The following is a 17,515-nucleotide window of genomic DNA, read 5'->3' as shown; positions in this document are numbered from 1 at the left end:
CATTGTTAGCATAAGAGGCCAGAGTTAAGAAGTAAAAGTTAAGAGCATGGAGGAAGACTCTTTCTTCTGTGCTGAGTAATGAAGAATGTCGCCGTAACCCAAGATGACAACCGTCACTGGCATTTCAGTCCGTACACTGACGTCACACAACGCGACAGCGACGCGCTCTCTCCCAGAGAGTTCCACTACACTTCCCAGAATGCTTTGGCAACGGCAACGCCATTGGTTGGTGTCGAGGGAAGTGCACTTGACTGAGCGGAAATAGAAGATCCCGGAGACTGGGAAGGTGAGGACGCGAGGGACTGGGGAGCTGTGAGTAGCTACGTGGGATTGTCCGCTTTGGTTGTGAGAGACTCAGCTACAGGACGAACTGTTGGGAAACGTAGGGTGGCCCCTCCGTACTCTGGGTGCCTCAAACTCGCGTTCTTCCTCTAGACCTGGGGGCAGGGAGAAATAGAACATTGCTGTGGAGGCGAATCTTAGTATTAAGATCTTGCTGTTTGAAGTTTTCTTGGGACGAGCTGGGACGAATTCGGGCTCTTGTCGCGACACAAGGGGTCGTTGGCGTGATTTTGCTGCGACCAGAGGGGCGAGGGGCGGGGCTGCTGACGGTCTGACTCAGCTTCTACAGCAGTGGTTTTCAATGGGCTGTACATTAAAATCACCTGTGATGTCTTTTTAAAAAATACAGGTGTTCTGGGCCTAGGCCAGAACAACAAATCAGAATCTGTGGAGAATAAGATGCGGGCAGCAGTACTTGCTGAAGCGTCCAAGTGTTTGTTATGTTGTCTAGCCAGGGTTGAGAACCACTCTTTTAGTGTCTGAGTCTGACCCCCACGGGGATCCTGAGTAGGATCAGCTGCGCCAGAATTCTCCTCCCACTATAACCTGCGTTGGTTCTACAGCACACATTTGGGTGAGGCTGATGATCACTGGGCACCGATTGCGTTCACTATAACCTGCGTTGGTTCTACAGCACACATTTGGGTGAAGTTGATGATCACTGGGCACCGATTGCGTTTTGAGCCCCATCGAAAACGTATGCTTGAGCTTCATACGGCCTGAAAAGGCAGGCCGGCATTTTTTTACTTACGACCTGGCTCTTAATTCTGAATAAAGGTTAGGGCTGTTTCATTTTCTCGCCATTGTTTTAGCTTATCCTCTTTTTTGCTACCCGGACAAAATTCAAGCGGTGGAAAGAGGAAGAGCCACGTTAAAACCCATCTCCGGGTGGGAGGGTGGGAAAAAAAACCGTTTCTTTTTTGCTTATATGAAATTCTGAAAGGAATGTCAGTAAAATGTTTGGCATTATTTATGGACTTACGATAACCAACTTTTTTTATAATGAATTTCGGTGAAAGAAAATTAGGGTGTATTTTGGGTTTTGATGCAGAAGTTTATGTGTAATAGATAGGATTTTTTTTCAAATACAGGTTTCCCTTGCTATCTGAAAGTTGAGCATCGTGTCAAACCTTTCCTAAGCTGAAATGGCCTAAAGCAAAGATTATCCACATGCACCGCCCCCCTTTTCAAAAGGTGGAGTTATACTACTTAGCTTTTATGAAGAACCTACATTAATATTTATCTGTTTTTACCAATTGAAAGAAATCTGAAGGGGATTTTCACTTTTATGAAAACTGTTAATACTAACGTAGATATCTTAAAAGCTAAGTAGCATAAGGCAGACTTTTGGAAAGTGGTGGATATTTGGATATTTACATAAGCACCATTACCTAACATTTTCTTTTTTCCCAGAGCTTCAGCCTCACCTCCCTCACTGACACAGCATGGGGGAGAAGTCAGAAAACTGTGGGGCTCCAGAGGATCTCTTCAATGGTTTGAAAGTTACAGATCCCCAGGGAGCAGAGTGTGCTACCCCTCCGGTTTCCAGTCCCAAAGATCACCATCTGCAGAGCAAGCTGCTCAAGGATGTCGAGTCTCATTCCCAGGAAGACCAGGGGGAGGAGGAGTGTTTTCATGACCTTAGTGCCTCATTTGAGAAGGAGGAGCCAGGAGCGGACAAGGTTGAGAACAAACCTGATGATAATATGAATTCTTCTGAACTTGATGAAGAATACCTAATAGAACTGGAAAAAAACATGCCAGATGAGGAGAAACAGGTAAATATTTATTGTGCATGATCTGCCACATAAACTGCTTTTTAAATTGAATAAATGTGGTTGCCACAGTATCATAGATTGGGTCATATCTCTGGTGAAGAGTTATGTGCCCATCTGTGTCCATTTCACTTCAGTAGTGGTGGAACTCAGATAAATCAGTAGCATGGCGGGGAAGCATTCAGTCTCTGCTTAACAAATATTTCCTCTCTCTCTCTCTTTTTTTTTTTTCTTTTTGGTCAGCTTTGAGTTCTTATGTCTGTTTTATATAATTTTGTTTTCTAACCCCCATATATACCTTCTAGCTTTAAAAAAAAAAAAAAAAAAAAAACTTTTGGGGCGCCTGGGTGGCTCAGTATTTAAGTGTCTGTCTCTTGATTTTGGCTCAGGTCATGATATCAGGGTGGTGAGATCAAGCCCTGCTTAGGCCCCAAATTGGGCATGGAGCCTGTTTAAGATTCTCCCTCTCTCTCCATCCCTCTCTGCACCCCCAGCCCTTAAAATAAAAAAAAAAAAAAAGACTCTACTGATGGTTGGCTGAACCATTACAGACTGAAATTCTTGTAAGGGACATTTTCTGGTGAGACTTTAGAATTATGATATGCTGCCTATTTTTGTTAATTCTCTGATAGCGATAAATGACTACCTGAATATGGTAGTGGTAGTTTGGTTGCAGAGGGCAGTGACTGGGGCCTGTGTTATTTATATAACATTCTTGAGGAACAGAATTGTGTGTGATAGTAGTTATTTTTGTTAAGCACCTATAGTGTACCAGCCATTGAGCTTAAAAAATTATTTGTGTTTTCATGTAATCTTCACAACACAGCCTTGAGACATGCTGTTAGCATTCCCCACTGGAGAACAAAACTTAGTAACTTGCCTAAGATCCCACATCTAATAAATGGTAGAACTGATTCTCAAACTCAGATCTGTTTGAATCTAAAGTGTAATGTAGAATTTAATAGCAAAAATAGTTCTTTCTACAAAGCAGGTACACTAATACAATGTACACGTTCCTGCTTCTTTGCCCCTGGGCCACATCCTTAACTGGGTAAGCCTTCACTTTTGGAGACAGAAGTCTTGGTATCCGCCCACATACCCTTCCTTCTCATCTCATAAGCAAGGTCATCTGAAGAGTTACCATAATATCTGAGCTTGTCTCAAAGAACTTGAATGAGATCTGTAGCTTAGGCTTCTGAAGAACTCACTTCCTAAACAGAGTATGCTATTTGGGTAACGGGCCAAGATACTAATGTGCATTATTAACAGTGGGAGTGGGGAGGTAATGTGACATGGAGAGGAGCATCTTGTCTCTCCTTAGGCATTTTTCATTTTCAAGTCTGTAAGTCTGTTAGTTTTAACATGCATGTATTAGTTTTTGTGCTAATGTGTGCCATCAGAAGAGAAGAATAAAAGGCAAAAATGAGTCAGTTTCCTAAACTACCTCAGCAGAAATGGCTCAGAAAATTAAATCATATACTCTTTGATAATTAGGGAGATGATTTTCCAGGAAGCGTTTGGTTCGGCTTTCATTTCACTGGTGCAGACTTTTTAGAAACATTGATTAAATGTCTGTGTTAAAATGTTAGCTTGTTTTTCTGATACTTAATACTTAATATATTTTATATTTTTTAATATATTTTGCCCTGATACTGAATTTTCTACAGTGCCATTGGTTTGACAGTTGTGTGGTTTGGCTCTGCTTCCCATTCCCCAGTTTAGTCAAAACTTTGTGTCTCCTGGTCAGGAATAATATTTTAAGTTCTATAAATAAAATAGTTTTATTACCTATAAATTGAATATTCTAAATAGCACAATGCCTTTTAAACTTTTTTCTTCCTTTTAAAAATTAAGATGTAACTTATATATAGTGAAGCTGTTCAAGTTCTATGTACAGTTCAGGGAGTCTTGACTACAGTATGCACCTGTGTAACTCACCCTTATCAGGATCCACAACATCTCCATCATTCCAGAACCTCCCTTTGTGCTTCACCACTCATTCCATTCTTCCACCCCTACCAACCCAAGGGCCCACTGTTCTCTTTCCTGATAGGTTGTTTTTTTCTGTCCCAAACTTTTGTGTAAATCACGTTTCAAATATAATCATTTTATATTTGTATATAAACCTATGTTTTTCATAGCTTAATTTGAAAATTTATAACAATATCTCATATTGTTGTGAAACAATATGCTGTGAAACAATGTGCTGTGGTATTAGCCATTGTTATATTAACTCCACTAAGGAAACAACCTCTGAGAGTACAGACTGCCTTTACCTAATTGTGGGTCTACTCTATGAGATATTTTTATGCTGTTTTGATAAATATCTTATGAAGTTTTTAGGAAACAAGCAGAACAGATGAAGAAATGTCTCTTCAGCGCACATATGTTTTGGTTTTATAGGCCATCTGAAACAGGATACCTTTGATTCTTTTAAAATAGGACAAAATTGAAATAATCAGCAACAATAAGATAAACACAAATGGCCAAAAATGTGAAGACTTTCAGCCTCACTAATAATTTTTTTTTTAAGATTTATTTATTTATTTTGGGGGGAGAGGTAGAGAGAGTGGATGCGTACATAAACACACACACCCAAGCGGGTAGGGGCAAAAGGAAAGAGTCATCAAGTGGACTCCGTGCTGAATGTGGAGCCCTATGTGGGGATCAGTCTCATGACCCTGAGATCATAACCTGAGCTGAAACCAAGAGTCGGAGGTTCAACTAACTGAGCCACCCAGGCGCCCCCCACTAATAATCCTTTAGTGCAAATTAAAGCACCGTGTCTTGTATATTTATCTGATGTCAATAATGAGAGGACTAGGAGTGCATGTACTAATTTTGAGAGTTTAAAGTGCTGTGTCATTTCTGTGGGATACAAGTGTCAAATTTTTATACGGATGTTTCTTTAGGCCAGGGCCATCAATAGAACCTTCTACAATGACGGGAATGTTCTGTGTCTACTCTGTTCAATATGGTAGCTACTGGCCATCAGCTATCATGTTTTAATAGTCATGAGCTGGAGCATTTGAAATGTGACTAGTAGAGCTGAGGAACTGAATTTTAAAATTTTTTATTTCCTTTAATTTAAATAGTCACATGTAGCTAGTGCATACCATATTGGACAGCACAGCTAAACCTCTGATTCTCTTTGGTCATTTATTTTAAGGAAGTTGCTAGAGATGTGTACAGATATATATAAAAATGTGTTGCAGCATCCATAATTTTGGACATTAGAAATAATGTTCAACAGAGGCTATTACTTTAAACAATTTTGCCATTTTTACATGGAAGCATATTATGCAGTCATTAAAAAGAAAGATAAATCTTAATATGGACAGGGAAAAAAATGTCTGTAATGTTAAATGAATTAAACAGGTGTGATAATATGGCTTATAATAAGAGATATGTATTTGGTTTTTGTCAGTTCCTGGCACAGAGATCCTAAAACCCTTGGAATTGCCTAATAAGAGTATAGTTTGTTATTTAAAACAAGTCCCTTTCAACCACCATGAGGTGATTTTTTTTGGAAAGCCCCTAAAGATGAGGTCTGGTTGTCAGAGTTTGGGGCTTTCAGTGCCACCTTACCCTGCCCCCACCTCCGGGGAGGGTTCAGGGGCTGGAGGTTGAATTAATCACTTGTGATCAGTGATTTGACCAGTCATGCTTATGTACTGAAACCTACATTGAAGACTCAAAAGAAAGGTTCAGAGAGCTTCCACACTGAGTGAACATGTGGAGTTGCAAGGAGGGTGACACGCCCAGGGGGCATGGAAGCTTGGGGCCTCTTCCCATGTACCTTGTCCTATACATCCCTTCTGCCTGTTCCCAGAGTTACAGTCTTTAGAATAAACTGGTAACCTGGACTTGCAGTTAGCATCTGAAGTAGTGGGGGTGGCCTTAGGGCCAGTCTGGTGGCACCGAGCCTTTAATTTGTAGGATCTGACGCTATCTTCAGGTGAATCATGTCCAAATTGAGTTAAGTTGCAGGACGGCAGCTGGTTTCCGCTATAGAGTTGGACGTGCTGGGTGCGGGGGAGACTCCTACACATCGGGTCACAGAAGTGTTCCATGTGAGTTTGGACAGTAGAGGAGACACACAAGATATGTTTTTCCTTTCCAGCAGGTTATAGTCAGTGATGTTTCCTTTTAAGTTAAAAACCTATGTGAAAATATGTTCATACAGAAAAGTTTGGACTGATATAGGATATGATTATTGACGAATTTTTATTTATACACTTTTTTGACCTATAGTTGACATACAGTGTTGTATTAGTTTCAGATTTTTAATATAGTCATTTGACAATTCTATATGTTACTCATTTTTTACCATGATAATGCTTACTAACTGTCAACATACGAAGTTACTATTACTGATTGTATTCCCTGTGCTGTACTTTTCATCCCTGTGGCTTATAACTGGAAGTTTTACCTCTTAGTCCCTTTCACGTATTTTTTTCATTCCCCACTTTTTTTCTTACAGTAAACATGCGTTAAATAAACAACACAAGTTACTCCATTTTAAGAATATAAATAAATAAAAATTGATTGTTTACCACCAGCATGAACTTTTTACCAAGAAGCATATAAAGCTGACCTTTGAGGATTTAGAAAGAAATGTTATTATAGGATCTGTGTATTGGTAAATGTTTCTCTTCAGGAAGAATCAAGTATCAATAGCTAAAGCCTGTCATTCAAGCTGCCTTGACTTGCCCTGTGCTAAGAAGATAATCCCGGCTCAGGAAGAGTTCCAGTTCTCAGCAGAACTCATAAATCAAGAATAATGGAGAGGCGGAGGGGAGGGGCAAAAACAAAAACAAGAGTAATGGAGGAGGAAGGCAGTGAATTTTTTTTTTTTTTTTTTTTTTTGGTGGGCAGCAAAGTCAAGTTTATTGAGTGATAATAGTACAAAGCTCCCAAAGAGGGAGGGGACCCAAAAGGGTTGCCTGGCAGTAAAGATTTTTTAAAACAGGCAAAATCTCTTAAGGAAAGTACTGTGTATATGTGTGTGTATATCTTAACCTTTTGTGAAAATTTGAATGTTGACATAGTCATCCCAATCCCAGAGGAATGGGATTTCAGCAAACATTTGAAAAGTACTAGATCTGTGAAGCAAGTAAGTGATTATTAAAAGCCTGGTTGAAGTAAAGGACAAATCTGGTAGCACATGAGAATTGTTGCTATAATATTAGATGCAAAGATGCTTTACAGTATGGGGACCTGTGAACATACTGGATTGTGGTGCTGTCGATCCTATTATAGAATCACTTTTTATGGGCTACTTGTCACAATGGAGTTCAGTACTCAGGTATATATTCTCTAGGTAGTTTCTTTTTTTTTTTTAATTTTGTTTATTTGAGAGAGAGAGAGAGCGCGCGTGAGTGGGGTGAGGAGCAGAGAAAGAAGCAGATTCCCCACAGAGCACAGAGCCCAGTGTGGGCCTCGATCCAGGGACTCCAGAATCATGACCTGAGCTGAAGGCAGACGCTTAACCAGGTATGCCTCCCTAGTCATTCTTACATGCTCACTGAAGTTTGAGGACCTCTGTCTTGCGCATCATCTTCCTTCATCAAATAGCTGTTGAATAAATGGTGTGATTATCTCTGCCGTAAGGGCCAGTAATTGATCTTACAAGTTACAGTTTATCTCATTCATTTATCTACTCCAGAAATATTTGTATTTCTTCCATTTGTCGGACATTGTTTGAGGCTCTTAAGAATACAGTGGTAAACAAGACAAGAGGATTTCTCTTCTCTCATAGCTGGGAGATATTTTTTAAAAATTTAAAATATAAATAAAAAATGATAAGATGAAGTGATGAGGGGTGGGATTGGAAGGATGGGAAGGACTACTTTGGATTGGTCAGGAAAGGCCTCTCTGGAGAGGTATATCAGCAAAGACTGGAAGGGAAAAAGGAGTTAAATGTGTGACAGTCTGAGAGGGAACTATTCCATGCAAGGGGAGAAAGTAGTATATAACACAATTCCTTGGCTACTGTGGGTAGATGGTGATACCGTTTATAAATACAGAGAAGACACGGGGACTTTTGAGTTCATTAGGGCTCTAGTGATTTAATTCTTGCTGTAAATAAAAAAGTTTATTTGTAAGCCAAAATGAAGATGTAGTCATTTTAATAGGTTTGCTGCCTCCTGCCAGTTGTTACACATGGTGTTCATTTGCAGATAGGCACACATACAGATCCATTTAAGTGAGGGATACAAAAGTCTGTTGTTCGGTGAACATGTACTCAGAGTGCAAGGTTCTGGGATTTTAAGACCTTTTCCTTAGTCTCTGAAAACAAAGAATTGTTCGTTCCTTCAAGACTGTTTATGTTTAACCAGGAACCATTCTTGAAGTATTGGTTTGGAGCAGGAGTTCTTTATCAGTTCTTTTCCTACCTCTCATTTTTCCTAACTCCCACAGTACTTAATCCTTTTGATTTCTATCTTTCTGCTACCTTTTTGCATTATTTTTATAATTGTTTCCAGTGTTGCTGTAACAGTGAGCGTGTTTGCAGGGAACATTCTCTTAGTCGCTTCCAGAGAGTTTTCAGTGACTTCTCTGTAGTGGCCTGCATATTCTGTTAACCTTAAGAGAAAACTCTTTCTGATTTGTTTCCCTTTTATTTCATTTTTAATGGGCATTCTTTTGAACTAAGGTTGCCACATTTATTAATTTCTTAGAGTTTACTAGTATTGGGTTTAACAAAAACTATTTTTTTTTAATGAACACTATTGCCAAGTGATCAAATAAAATCCTAGAACTTAAGAATTGGAAGGGACCTTAGATTTCTGACCTGAGTTTAAGTCAGGGGAAATAGTATTTCCTAAATGTTTACTCCAAAATATTTGGAAGTTAGTGGGTTGTTGTTGGTTTTGTTTTGTTTTGTTTTGTTTTAAGATTTTATTTATTTGAGAGAGAGAGAGAGAGCAGGGGGAGAACTAGAGGGAGAGGGACAAGCAGACTGTCAACAGAGTGACATTCGATGTTCCTTGTGTTTATTAAGGAAGATCACTTTATATAGATCAGTGGTTCTCAAACTTTATCATATCTAAGAATCACAGGAAATATATTAATCATGCAAAGTCCTTAGACGTGTCTGATAGCACAGACTTGTTAGGTGGCAGCCAGGAATCTGCTTTGTTAATGAGCATCCGGGGTCATTTTGATATAGGTGGAACTGTGGCACTCTTTGAGAGACAGAAAACCAGACTGACACACGACCAAGCTTCGAAAACACAAATGTAACCAGTATACTGACTGCATCTAACATCAGAAGAATAGTTTACAAATGGGATGTTTTTCTTTTACCCTCATCTGTGCTTGGGGTCTAAAATAGACTTGTTGGACAAAATTTAAACAGCACTAAAGTAAGGTCTTTTAACATTTCTTTTTTTTTTTTTTAAAGATTTTGTTTATTTATCTGACAGAGATCACAAGTAGGCAGAGAGAGAGAGAGGAGGAAGCAGGCTCCCCGCTGAGCAGAGAGCCCGATGCGGGGCTTGATCCCAGGACCCTGGGATCATGACCTGAGCCGAAAGCAGAGGCTTTAACCCACTGAACCACCCAGGCGCCCCAAGTAAGGTCTTTTAAATTGAGTTTTACAAATAGAATTTTCTGAGCTGAGAAGGAAATATTTCCAAGGTTAGTTCCTCATAGAGCAGTCGTCTTTCCTGAGAAATACAGGACTTAATGAGAGGTCAGGGTCTAAATACAGCTTAAATCCAGAGATCTTCCCTCCAGGCCCCCTAGATGGTTTCTAAAAGTGACTTGTGAAGAGAACAAGTGTTCTGTATGTGTAAGGCATCCACGTCTGATTTCAAAGAAAACAAAACTGAAGCTTTTGTTTCCTTTTTAATGATAAGGGACTGGCGTCCCCCAGCCCTTTCAATGTGTGATTTTCTCATCTCACCTGGATAAGAGCAAAGCAGCAAAGTTTTGTTGCATGTGCTTCCATTTTCCAGCCCTTTAGCAAGTATGTAGGTTTTTTTGTTGGTGGTGGGGTTTTTTTGTTTGTTTGTTTTTGTTTTTTGAGGGGGGTTGTTGTTTTTTTAACACTCTCTTTGACTCTTACCGTAGTTGATCTCTGGCCACAGTGCTTGACTTGTTTTATTTTGTAGCAATTACTTTACAAAACTGCAGGGGGAAGCAGAGAGCTGCTGATAGATTTATGATACAGCCCTGGCTGTAACCACAGATCAGTAGAACCTCTGACCTTCCCTGTTTGCTTGCCACTCAGATTGCTACTTATTACTGACAACACCACTGGGCATGGGTTATTTCATCTTCTGCTTTGAATCAAATCAGCCTCCTCAAACAGTGGAACTGCTGGTTATTCACGGCCTACCTTCCAGAACCACAGTGTCACGTGATCGGAGGGAGAAGGGGAACAGTCACTGGCAAATAAGCCACAGATTTCATGGTTGTTTCCTAAAGTTCAGTAATTTTTCATGAGTATTACTTTGCTATAAGCTTTTAGTCAGTTTTTGGGACACCAAAGTGGTTGGTTTTGATCATTTTGTCCAATTTATAGTTGCTTTTTAGATAGAGGATTTGGTAACCTCCTCATTTTGCCACATCAGAAGTCCCACCCAGTATTGAGTTTTGATCTGTGTAAGTATTTTACACATTAAAATATTAAAATTAAACCAGAACAGATGAGGAAAAAAATTAAGCCTTAAAATGGATTATACATAGAAGCAAATTAATATAACTATATCAAGTTGATTACATAGAGAAAACAATTCCAGTAACTTTGGATACAGTACTTTGACTGTTAACCCTGAGTAGGATATATGCTAAAGTTAGAACTGCAATGAAATTTTGAACTTTACATAATAGGTTCATTATAGGTAATGGTATTCATGTAGTAATTTCAGACCTTTTTTGTTGATTTTAGGATAGAGCAAATGAGTAAATATATTATTATTGGAACCAGGGTTTTCATTGTGGGAAATGGTGAGCAGGAATCCAGTGGTGTTCACTTGTATGAATACATACAAGATTCCGTGTGTATGTATTCTTTTGGCTCATGAGATTTGGGTTTTTTTTCCTTTTTTAAAGATGTGTTTCCTGGGCGCCTGGGTGGCTCAGTGGGTTAAGCCGCTGCCTTCGGCTCAGGTCATGATCTCGGGGTCCTGGGATCGAGTCCCGCATCAGGCTCCCTGCTGAGCAGAGAGCCTGCTTCCCTTCCTCTCTCTCTGCCTGCCTCTCTGCCTACTTGTGATCTCTCTCTGTCAAATAAATAAATAAAATCTTTGAAAAAAAAAAGATGTATTTCCTGCCTTTCTTATGGAGAGGGCCTAAAAGCAGTGACTTGCTAGTAACAGGGAACATACTAGCATCCAGATCTTGGTTTCTAAATACCATTCATTCCCCATCAAAAGGATCCAGGATTCCCTGGAGAAATGGCTGATTCCAAGGTTGGAGCAGGCATAGTACAAAGTATTGCACCTGGAACACAATATATATTTGGCAGCGAAGTCCACCCTTAGGAGGGGAGACCCAGGCAAAGATGAATGCAGCTCCTGGAAGTCAGCTGGGGAGACTCAGGCAGGAAACCCCAGAGCATGGTCTAAAACGGCTCCATGGGAGGAAATGTGCAATTAGTTGAGGGCCTGGCCAGGGGCCCCTCTTGCTAGGTCTAAGGGCTGCACAGTGTTTTATACCTAAGAAACTATTTAAGCATTAAGTAATATTCCAAACATTGTGCAATATTTTTATTGCATATATATACACATTTTTTTTAAATATATATAATGTGAGACAGAATTGAATCCCCAAATTAGAGGTACTAATGTACAGTGTGTTCAAAGAAAGATTGTGCAAGGAAGGAAGTAAAAGGTGTCTCTGGGGAGGAGATAGGCTTTGTGGTGGACTTTGAAAGCAGGAAAATTTGATTTGGGAATTTAGGAAGAAGTTACAGAAGAGAAACGGGCATTCCAAGGTAGGGATGCATAAACAAAGGATTGGGATGAAGGATAAGGGGGTGGGTGTTGAGAGGCCATAAGAGATCAGATTGTCTAGAGGAGGGACTTTTGTTGGGTGGTAATAAGAGATAAGGTTGAGTAGATTGGAATAGAATTTTGGTGTAGTGTTAAAAAGAAAGGAAAGGAAGAGATTTCTGAATCTTGATTTTCTTACCTGTAAAATGGGTAGTTTAATACTTTGATGCTTATATCTCAGAATTGCCTTGCAAAAACAATGAGCTAATATATGTGAATACAGATTTTAAGAAGCTATAGTGATGTAGGTTATATTAAATTTTGAACTACAGGCTGAAAAGTTTGCAGTTGTGGTAGTAACTGTTGAAATAAACTCTATTCATCAAGAGCATTGTCTCTCTGGGGTTTTCTTGACAGCTCTTGTGATGATTTATAATGCAGAATAAAACCACTATTTCTGCCTGAGTTTTCAGTGATGGGGAGGAGTACTGAGTAAAAGAGCCCTGTAAAATTTCTTTGGTTTCTATTGTTATGGAAATGTAATTCTAGAGCAGATGTTTCTCTGTGAGGCCTCTGGAGTGTGTTAAAAGACATTGTTGGAGGGGTGCCTGGCTGCGTCAGTCTCTAGACCCCACGACTCTTGATCTCTGGGGTTGTGAGTGCAAGCCCCACATTGGGCACAGAGATTACTTAAAACATTGTGGAGACGTGAGAGGGCTCCTAACCACATTAGACCAGAACCAGGAACGATTTGAACCTGGTAATGCTGCTGAATGTCAGCACTATCAGCTCATTTACATGTGTATACTCTTGGCATTTAGCATGCTAAGTTACACTTACTCCTACAAAATCTGTCTTTGGGTTCCAGTGACGTTACACAGTATGCATGCCATCTTTTGGAGAAAGAGAATGTTCCGGCAGCAGCATAAACCCTAGTCTTTGTACTGGGATCAAGTTAGTCTCTTGGTACAGCTGGGAGATAGTACAGCTTTCTCTTAAAAGTGCTATTTTTAGCTGTTTCCAAGGAGATGTTCAGCATGATATTGATAATTGCATTAATCCTCAATTTACACAATCTGTGGAAACAGCAGCTCTTTTCCAGTGTTTACTGCTTAATGAGCCACTGAATTGTGATTTGTCAGCCAAAAAAAATAAAATGCCTTCCTTCAAATAATTGGCTTCAGAAATATGTTCAGGACCTCTTCCCTTTACCAGTTCAACTCTTAGTCCTAGTTATAAATACACCAAGCATAGTGTAACATTTAAACTTGTCAAATCACTACTTCCATACACCTGAAACTAATGTAACATTGTATGTCAACTACACTCAAATAAAAAAATTAATTTAAAAAAAATAGGGAGAAAGAGAAACTGAACTTTTCCCAGGCTGCCTGCTCAGACTGGCCATTACAGGTAATTCCTTCCAGGTATACCTTGGATCTAAGCTTTGCCTACTGGTATTTTAATGTTCTAAATTTACCAAAGAATGATTAAACTCTTTACACACACTCAAACACACACACACACACACACACAAGTCTAATCTGGCGATCTGAGTGCTTCATCTGTGTTCGTAAAACATTTCTGATGAATTTGCAATGGAGAATAGATTATAGAACAGAAAGTAGCTTGAAATTAGAGTTAAAATAGGGGAGAATGTAAGTTCCTAAAGGATAGATAATAAATTCTAGTAACTTGATGAGTTGTTTAAAAAAATTTTTGTTTTTGAAATAACCTTTCTAAGTATTTTAAAGACCTTTAGGACCTATGTTGCATTTATTTTTATGATTATGTAATTTTTTCTTTTAATTTATTAATATGCTACATGGCATTAATATATATTCTAACATCAAACTAGCTTTTCATTTCACTTTTAGAACATTATTGGTCAATTAGGCATGGGTGTATGATTTAAAATTGGCAAAGAATTTGCTATTACTTATAGGATTTTAAGTTTAATTGAAATTATTTTATAATTTTTTAATATTATTTTTTCATACCCCTTTCATCCATTCTCCCACTCCCTAACCCTGCCTCAGGCAACTGCCAATCTGTTCTGTGTATCTATGAGCTTGTGATTTTTTGTGTGTTGTTTAGATTCCATATTTAAGAAAAATCATAAGCTATTTTTTTTTTTATTGACTTGTTTCACTTAGGATAATGCCCTCAAGAACCATGCATATTATGGCGAATGGCAGGATTTCATCTTTTTATAGCTGAGTAATATTCACTGTACGTACATATGCGGCACAATATTGTTTTTTAACTAGGCAAAGAACTTTATTAACCTTATTTCAAAGTTTATTCCCAGGCTTCTTCACCTTAATTAGCTGCAAGGAATGAATTGTATAGAAGCAAAACCCGAAGAGAGCTGCAGTGTCCAAGGGGCTTGGGCTTAAAAATATTAGAGATCTAGATTTATCAGATCCATAAACAACATTTTTTAAAATAGTCATAATATAAAATAGCTGCTGGGGAGCCTAGGCGGCCCAGTCAGTTAAGCATTTGCCTTCAGCTCAGGTCATGATCCCCTGGATCATGCCGGGCTCCCTGCTCAGTGTGGAGCCTGCTTCTCCCTCTCCCTCTGCCGCTTCCCCTGCTTAGGTGTGCCCTCTCTCTCAAATAAATAAAATCTTTAAAATAAAATAAGATAAATAGCAGCTCCCAATAACTTCTTTTAAGATTTACCTTCAGAAGTTGACTCGGTTCAGTTTGCTTCATTCTTGGCATCTTCATCAAAATTCTCCACAAGATCTGGAACTTCATCATCCTCCTCCTTTCTGACGGAAAAGTGGTGCTTTTCAAATCCACACATTGTTTGGGCGGAGCTTCAGCCAGTCTTCTTAAACTAGTCAGACTGCCTTCACGAAATTGGTGTGAGACAGTAGCGTTTCTATCAGCTGCTGTCTCAGCATGGCTGGAACAGTTGAAGGTGTTCACTTCCCAGGTTGCCTGAACTTTGGCGTTGTTAAAGTGGATCAGTGTTCTTTGAACATATTCATTTCTTCAGTACCAGAGATAGTGTTTACCCCAACTTCTTTAAGGCAAACTGAAGTTTTTTTATCATCTGCCGTAGCTGTTTCCTGAGCCACTTTCTTTCATCAGGCTGTTCCTTTCCCACCACTGCACACTTAGAGTTTGGTGAGTTTCTCCTGGTCATGAGAGTTTCATTCATCTTGTTGGACTGGAAATGGGAATGAGCAGGGGATTAGGGTTGGCGTTCAGAGGATCTCAGGCAGACCAGCTGAGACTTAGGTGGATAGACGGCAGCTAGAAGGAGGCTGGAAGTGATGGCTATACCATTTCTTTATCCTTTCATCCACTGATAGACACTTAGGTTGTTACCATATCTTGGCTGTTGTAAATAATGCTGCAGTGAGCATAAGGGTTCATATATCTTTTCAAGTTAGTATTTTCATTTTCTTCAGCTAAATACCCAGAAGCTGGGTGCCTGGGTGGCTCAGTTGGTTGAGCCTCTGCCTACAGCTCAGGTCATGATCCCAGGGTGCTGGGATCGAGTCCCATGTCCGGCTCCCGGCTCTGCGGGGAGCCTCGTCCTCCCTCGCCTTTGCTGCTCCCCCCTGCTTATGCTCTCTATCAAATAAAATTCTTCAAAATACATACATACATATATACATACATACCCAGAAGCTGGTCCATATGTTACTATTTTTAATTTTTTTTTTTTTTAAGTAGGCTCTGTGCCCAGCATGAAGCCCAACATGGACTTGAACTTAGTGACCCTAAGAATAAGACATGAGCTGAGATCAGGAGTTGGATGTTTGACCAACTGAGCCACCCAGGCACCCCTGTTTAATTTTTTAAGGAACCTCCTTTCAGTTTTCCATAATGACTGTGCCAGTCTGCGTTCCCACCAACAGTGCACAGGGCTTCCCTTTTCTGTACATCCTCATCAAGACTTGTTATTTTTTGTCTCTTTTATAATAACCATTTTAACAAGTGTGAGATGGCATTTCATCATGGTTTTGATTTGCATTTCCCTGATGAATAATGATATTGAACATCTTTTCATAAACCTGTCGGCCATCTGTATGTCTTCTTTGGGAAAATGTCTATTCACATCTTCTGTCCATTTTTTAATCAGATTGGGTTTTTTGCTCTTAAGTTGTATGAGTTCTTTACATATTTTGGATATTACCCCCTTATCAGATAAATGATTTGAAAATATTTTCTCCTGTTTAGTTGGTTGCCTTTTCATTTTGTTGATTCCTTTGCTGTGCAAAAGATTTCAGTTTGATGTGGCCCCATGTGTTTATTTTTGCTTTTGTTGCCTTTGCTTTTGGTGTCAGTTTCAGAAAATCATCAGTAAGACCTGTCAAGGAGCTTACTGCCTATGTGTTCTTCTAGAATTTTTTATGTTTTCAGGTCTTATGTTAAAGTCTTTAATCCAGGGGCGCCTGGGTAGCTCAGTCAGTAACCATCTGCCTTTTGCTCAGGTCATGATCCCAGAGTGCTAGGATCCAGCCCCACATAGGACTCCCTGCTCAGTGGGAAGCCTGCTTCTCCTTCTCCCACTACCCCTGCTTGTGTTCCCTCTCTCTGTGTCCAATAAATAAATAAAAATCTTTTTTAAAAAAGTTTAATCCATTTTTGAGTTAATTTTTGTGTATAGTATGAGAGACAGTGGTCCAGGATTTTTTTATTTTTTTAAAGAGAATTTTTTTTTAATTTGTCAGAGAGCACAAGCAGGGGAGAACAGGCAGAAGGAGAAGCAGGCCACCTGCTGAGCAAGGAGCCCGATGTAGGGCTCAGTCCCAGAACCCTGGGATCATGACCTGAGCCAAAGGCAGCCACCTAACTGACTGAGCCACCCAGGCATCCCAGTGGTCCAGTTTCGTTTACAGTGTGGCTGGCTCTCCAGTTTTCCCAAAACCCATCTATTGAAGAGACTATCCTTTCCCCATTGTATACTCTTGGCTCTTTAGTCATAAATTAACTGATGGCACATGCATGGATTTATTCCTGGCCTCTCTATTCTGTTCCATTGATCTATGCATCCGTTTTTATGCTAATACCACACCATTTTAATAACTGTAGCTTTGTAATATAGTTTGAAATCAGGGACCTTGGTGCCTCCGGCTTTGTTTTTCTTTGTAAGGGTTGCTTTGGCTCCTTGGGGTTGAAATCACTATTTTTGAGTCTAGTTGACACGCTATGCTGCATTAGTTTCAGGTATACAACATAGTGATGCAACTCAGTGTTATCTGTTATGCTGTGTATACCACAGGTGTAGCTCCCATCTCCATATATCACTGTTATAATATCATTGACTAATTCCTTAGGCTGTGCCTTTTATTCCTATGACTTATTCACGCCATAACCGAAGGCCTTTATTTCCTGCTCCCCTTCACTCATTTTGCCCAACCCCCAGCCCCTCCCTGCGGGCAGCTGGCAGTTCTCTGTATTTATAGGTCTGTTTCTACTTTTTGTGTA

General features: G+C 39.6%; 1 protein-coding gene across 4 annotated transcripts in view; it reads left to right on the top strand.

The window, feature by feature from the left end:
* The first annotated feature begins 249 nt into the window (after positions 1-249).
* Positions 250-17,515, top strand: part of LOC111140837 (tetratricopeptide repeat domain 1) — a 43,364-nt gene continuing 26,098 nt past the window's right edge. For 2 of the 4 annotated variants that reach the window (XM_022493049.1, XM_022493046.1), the window contains exon 1: positions 1,528-2,120. In XM_022493049.1, the coding sequence (XP_022348757.1) occupies positions 1,788-2,120 (333 nt within the window). In that variant the 5' untranslated portion in view covers positions 1,528-1,787. Of the gene's footprint in view, positions 313-1,527; positions 2,121-17,515 lie in introns of those variants that run through there. The other 2 variants (XM_022493047.1, XM_022493048.1) reach the window with 2 other exon arrangements.

Source organism: Enhydra lutris, unplaced genomic scaffold (assembly GCF_002288905.1).
Source record: "Enhydra lutris kenyoni isolate GAN:26980312 unplaced genomic scaffold, ASM228890v2 scaffoldscaffold5, whole genome shotgun sequence".
Classification (NCBI taxonomy): Eukaryota; Metazoa; Chordata; class Mammalia; order Carnivora; family Mustelidae; genus Enhydra; species Enhydra lutris.
The sequence above is the reverse complement of the archived record's forward strand: the minus strand, read 5'-3'. Positions and strand labels throughout refer to the sequence as shown.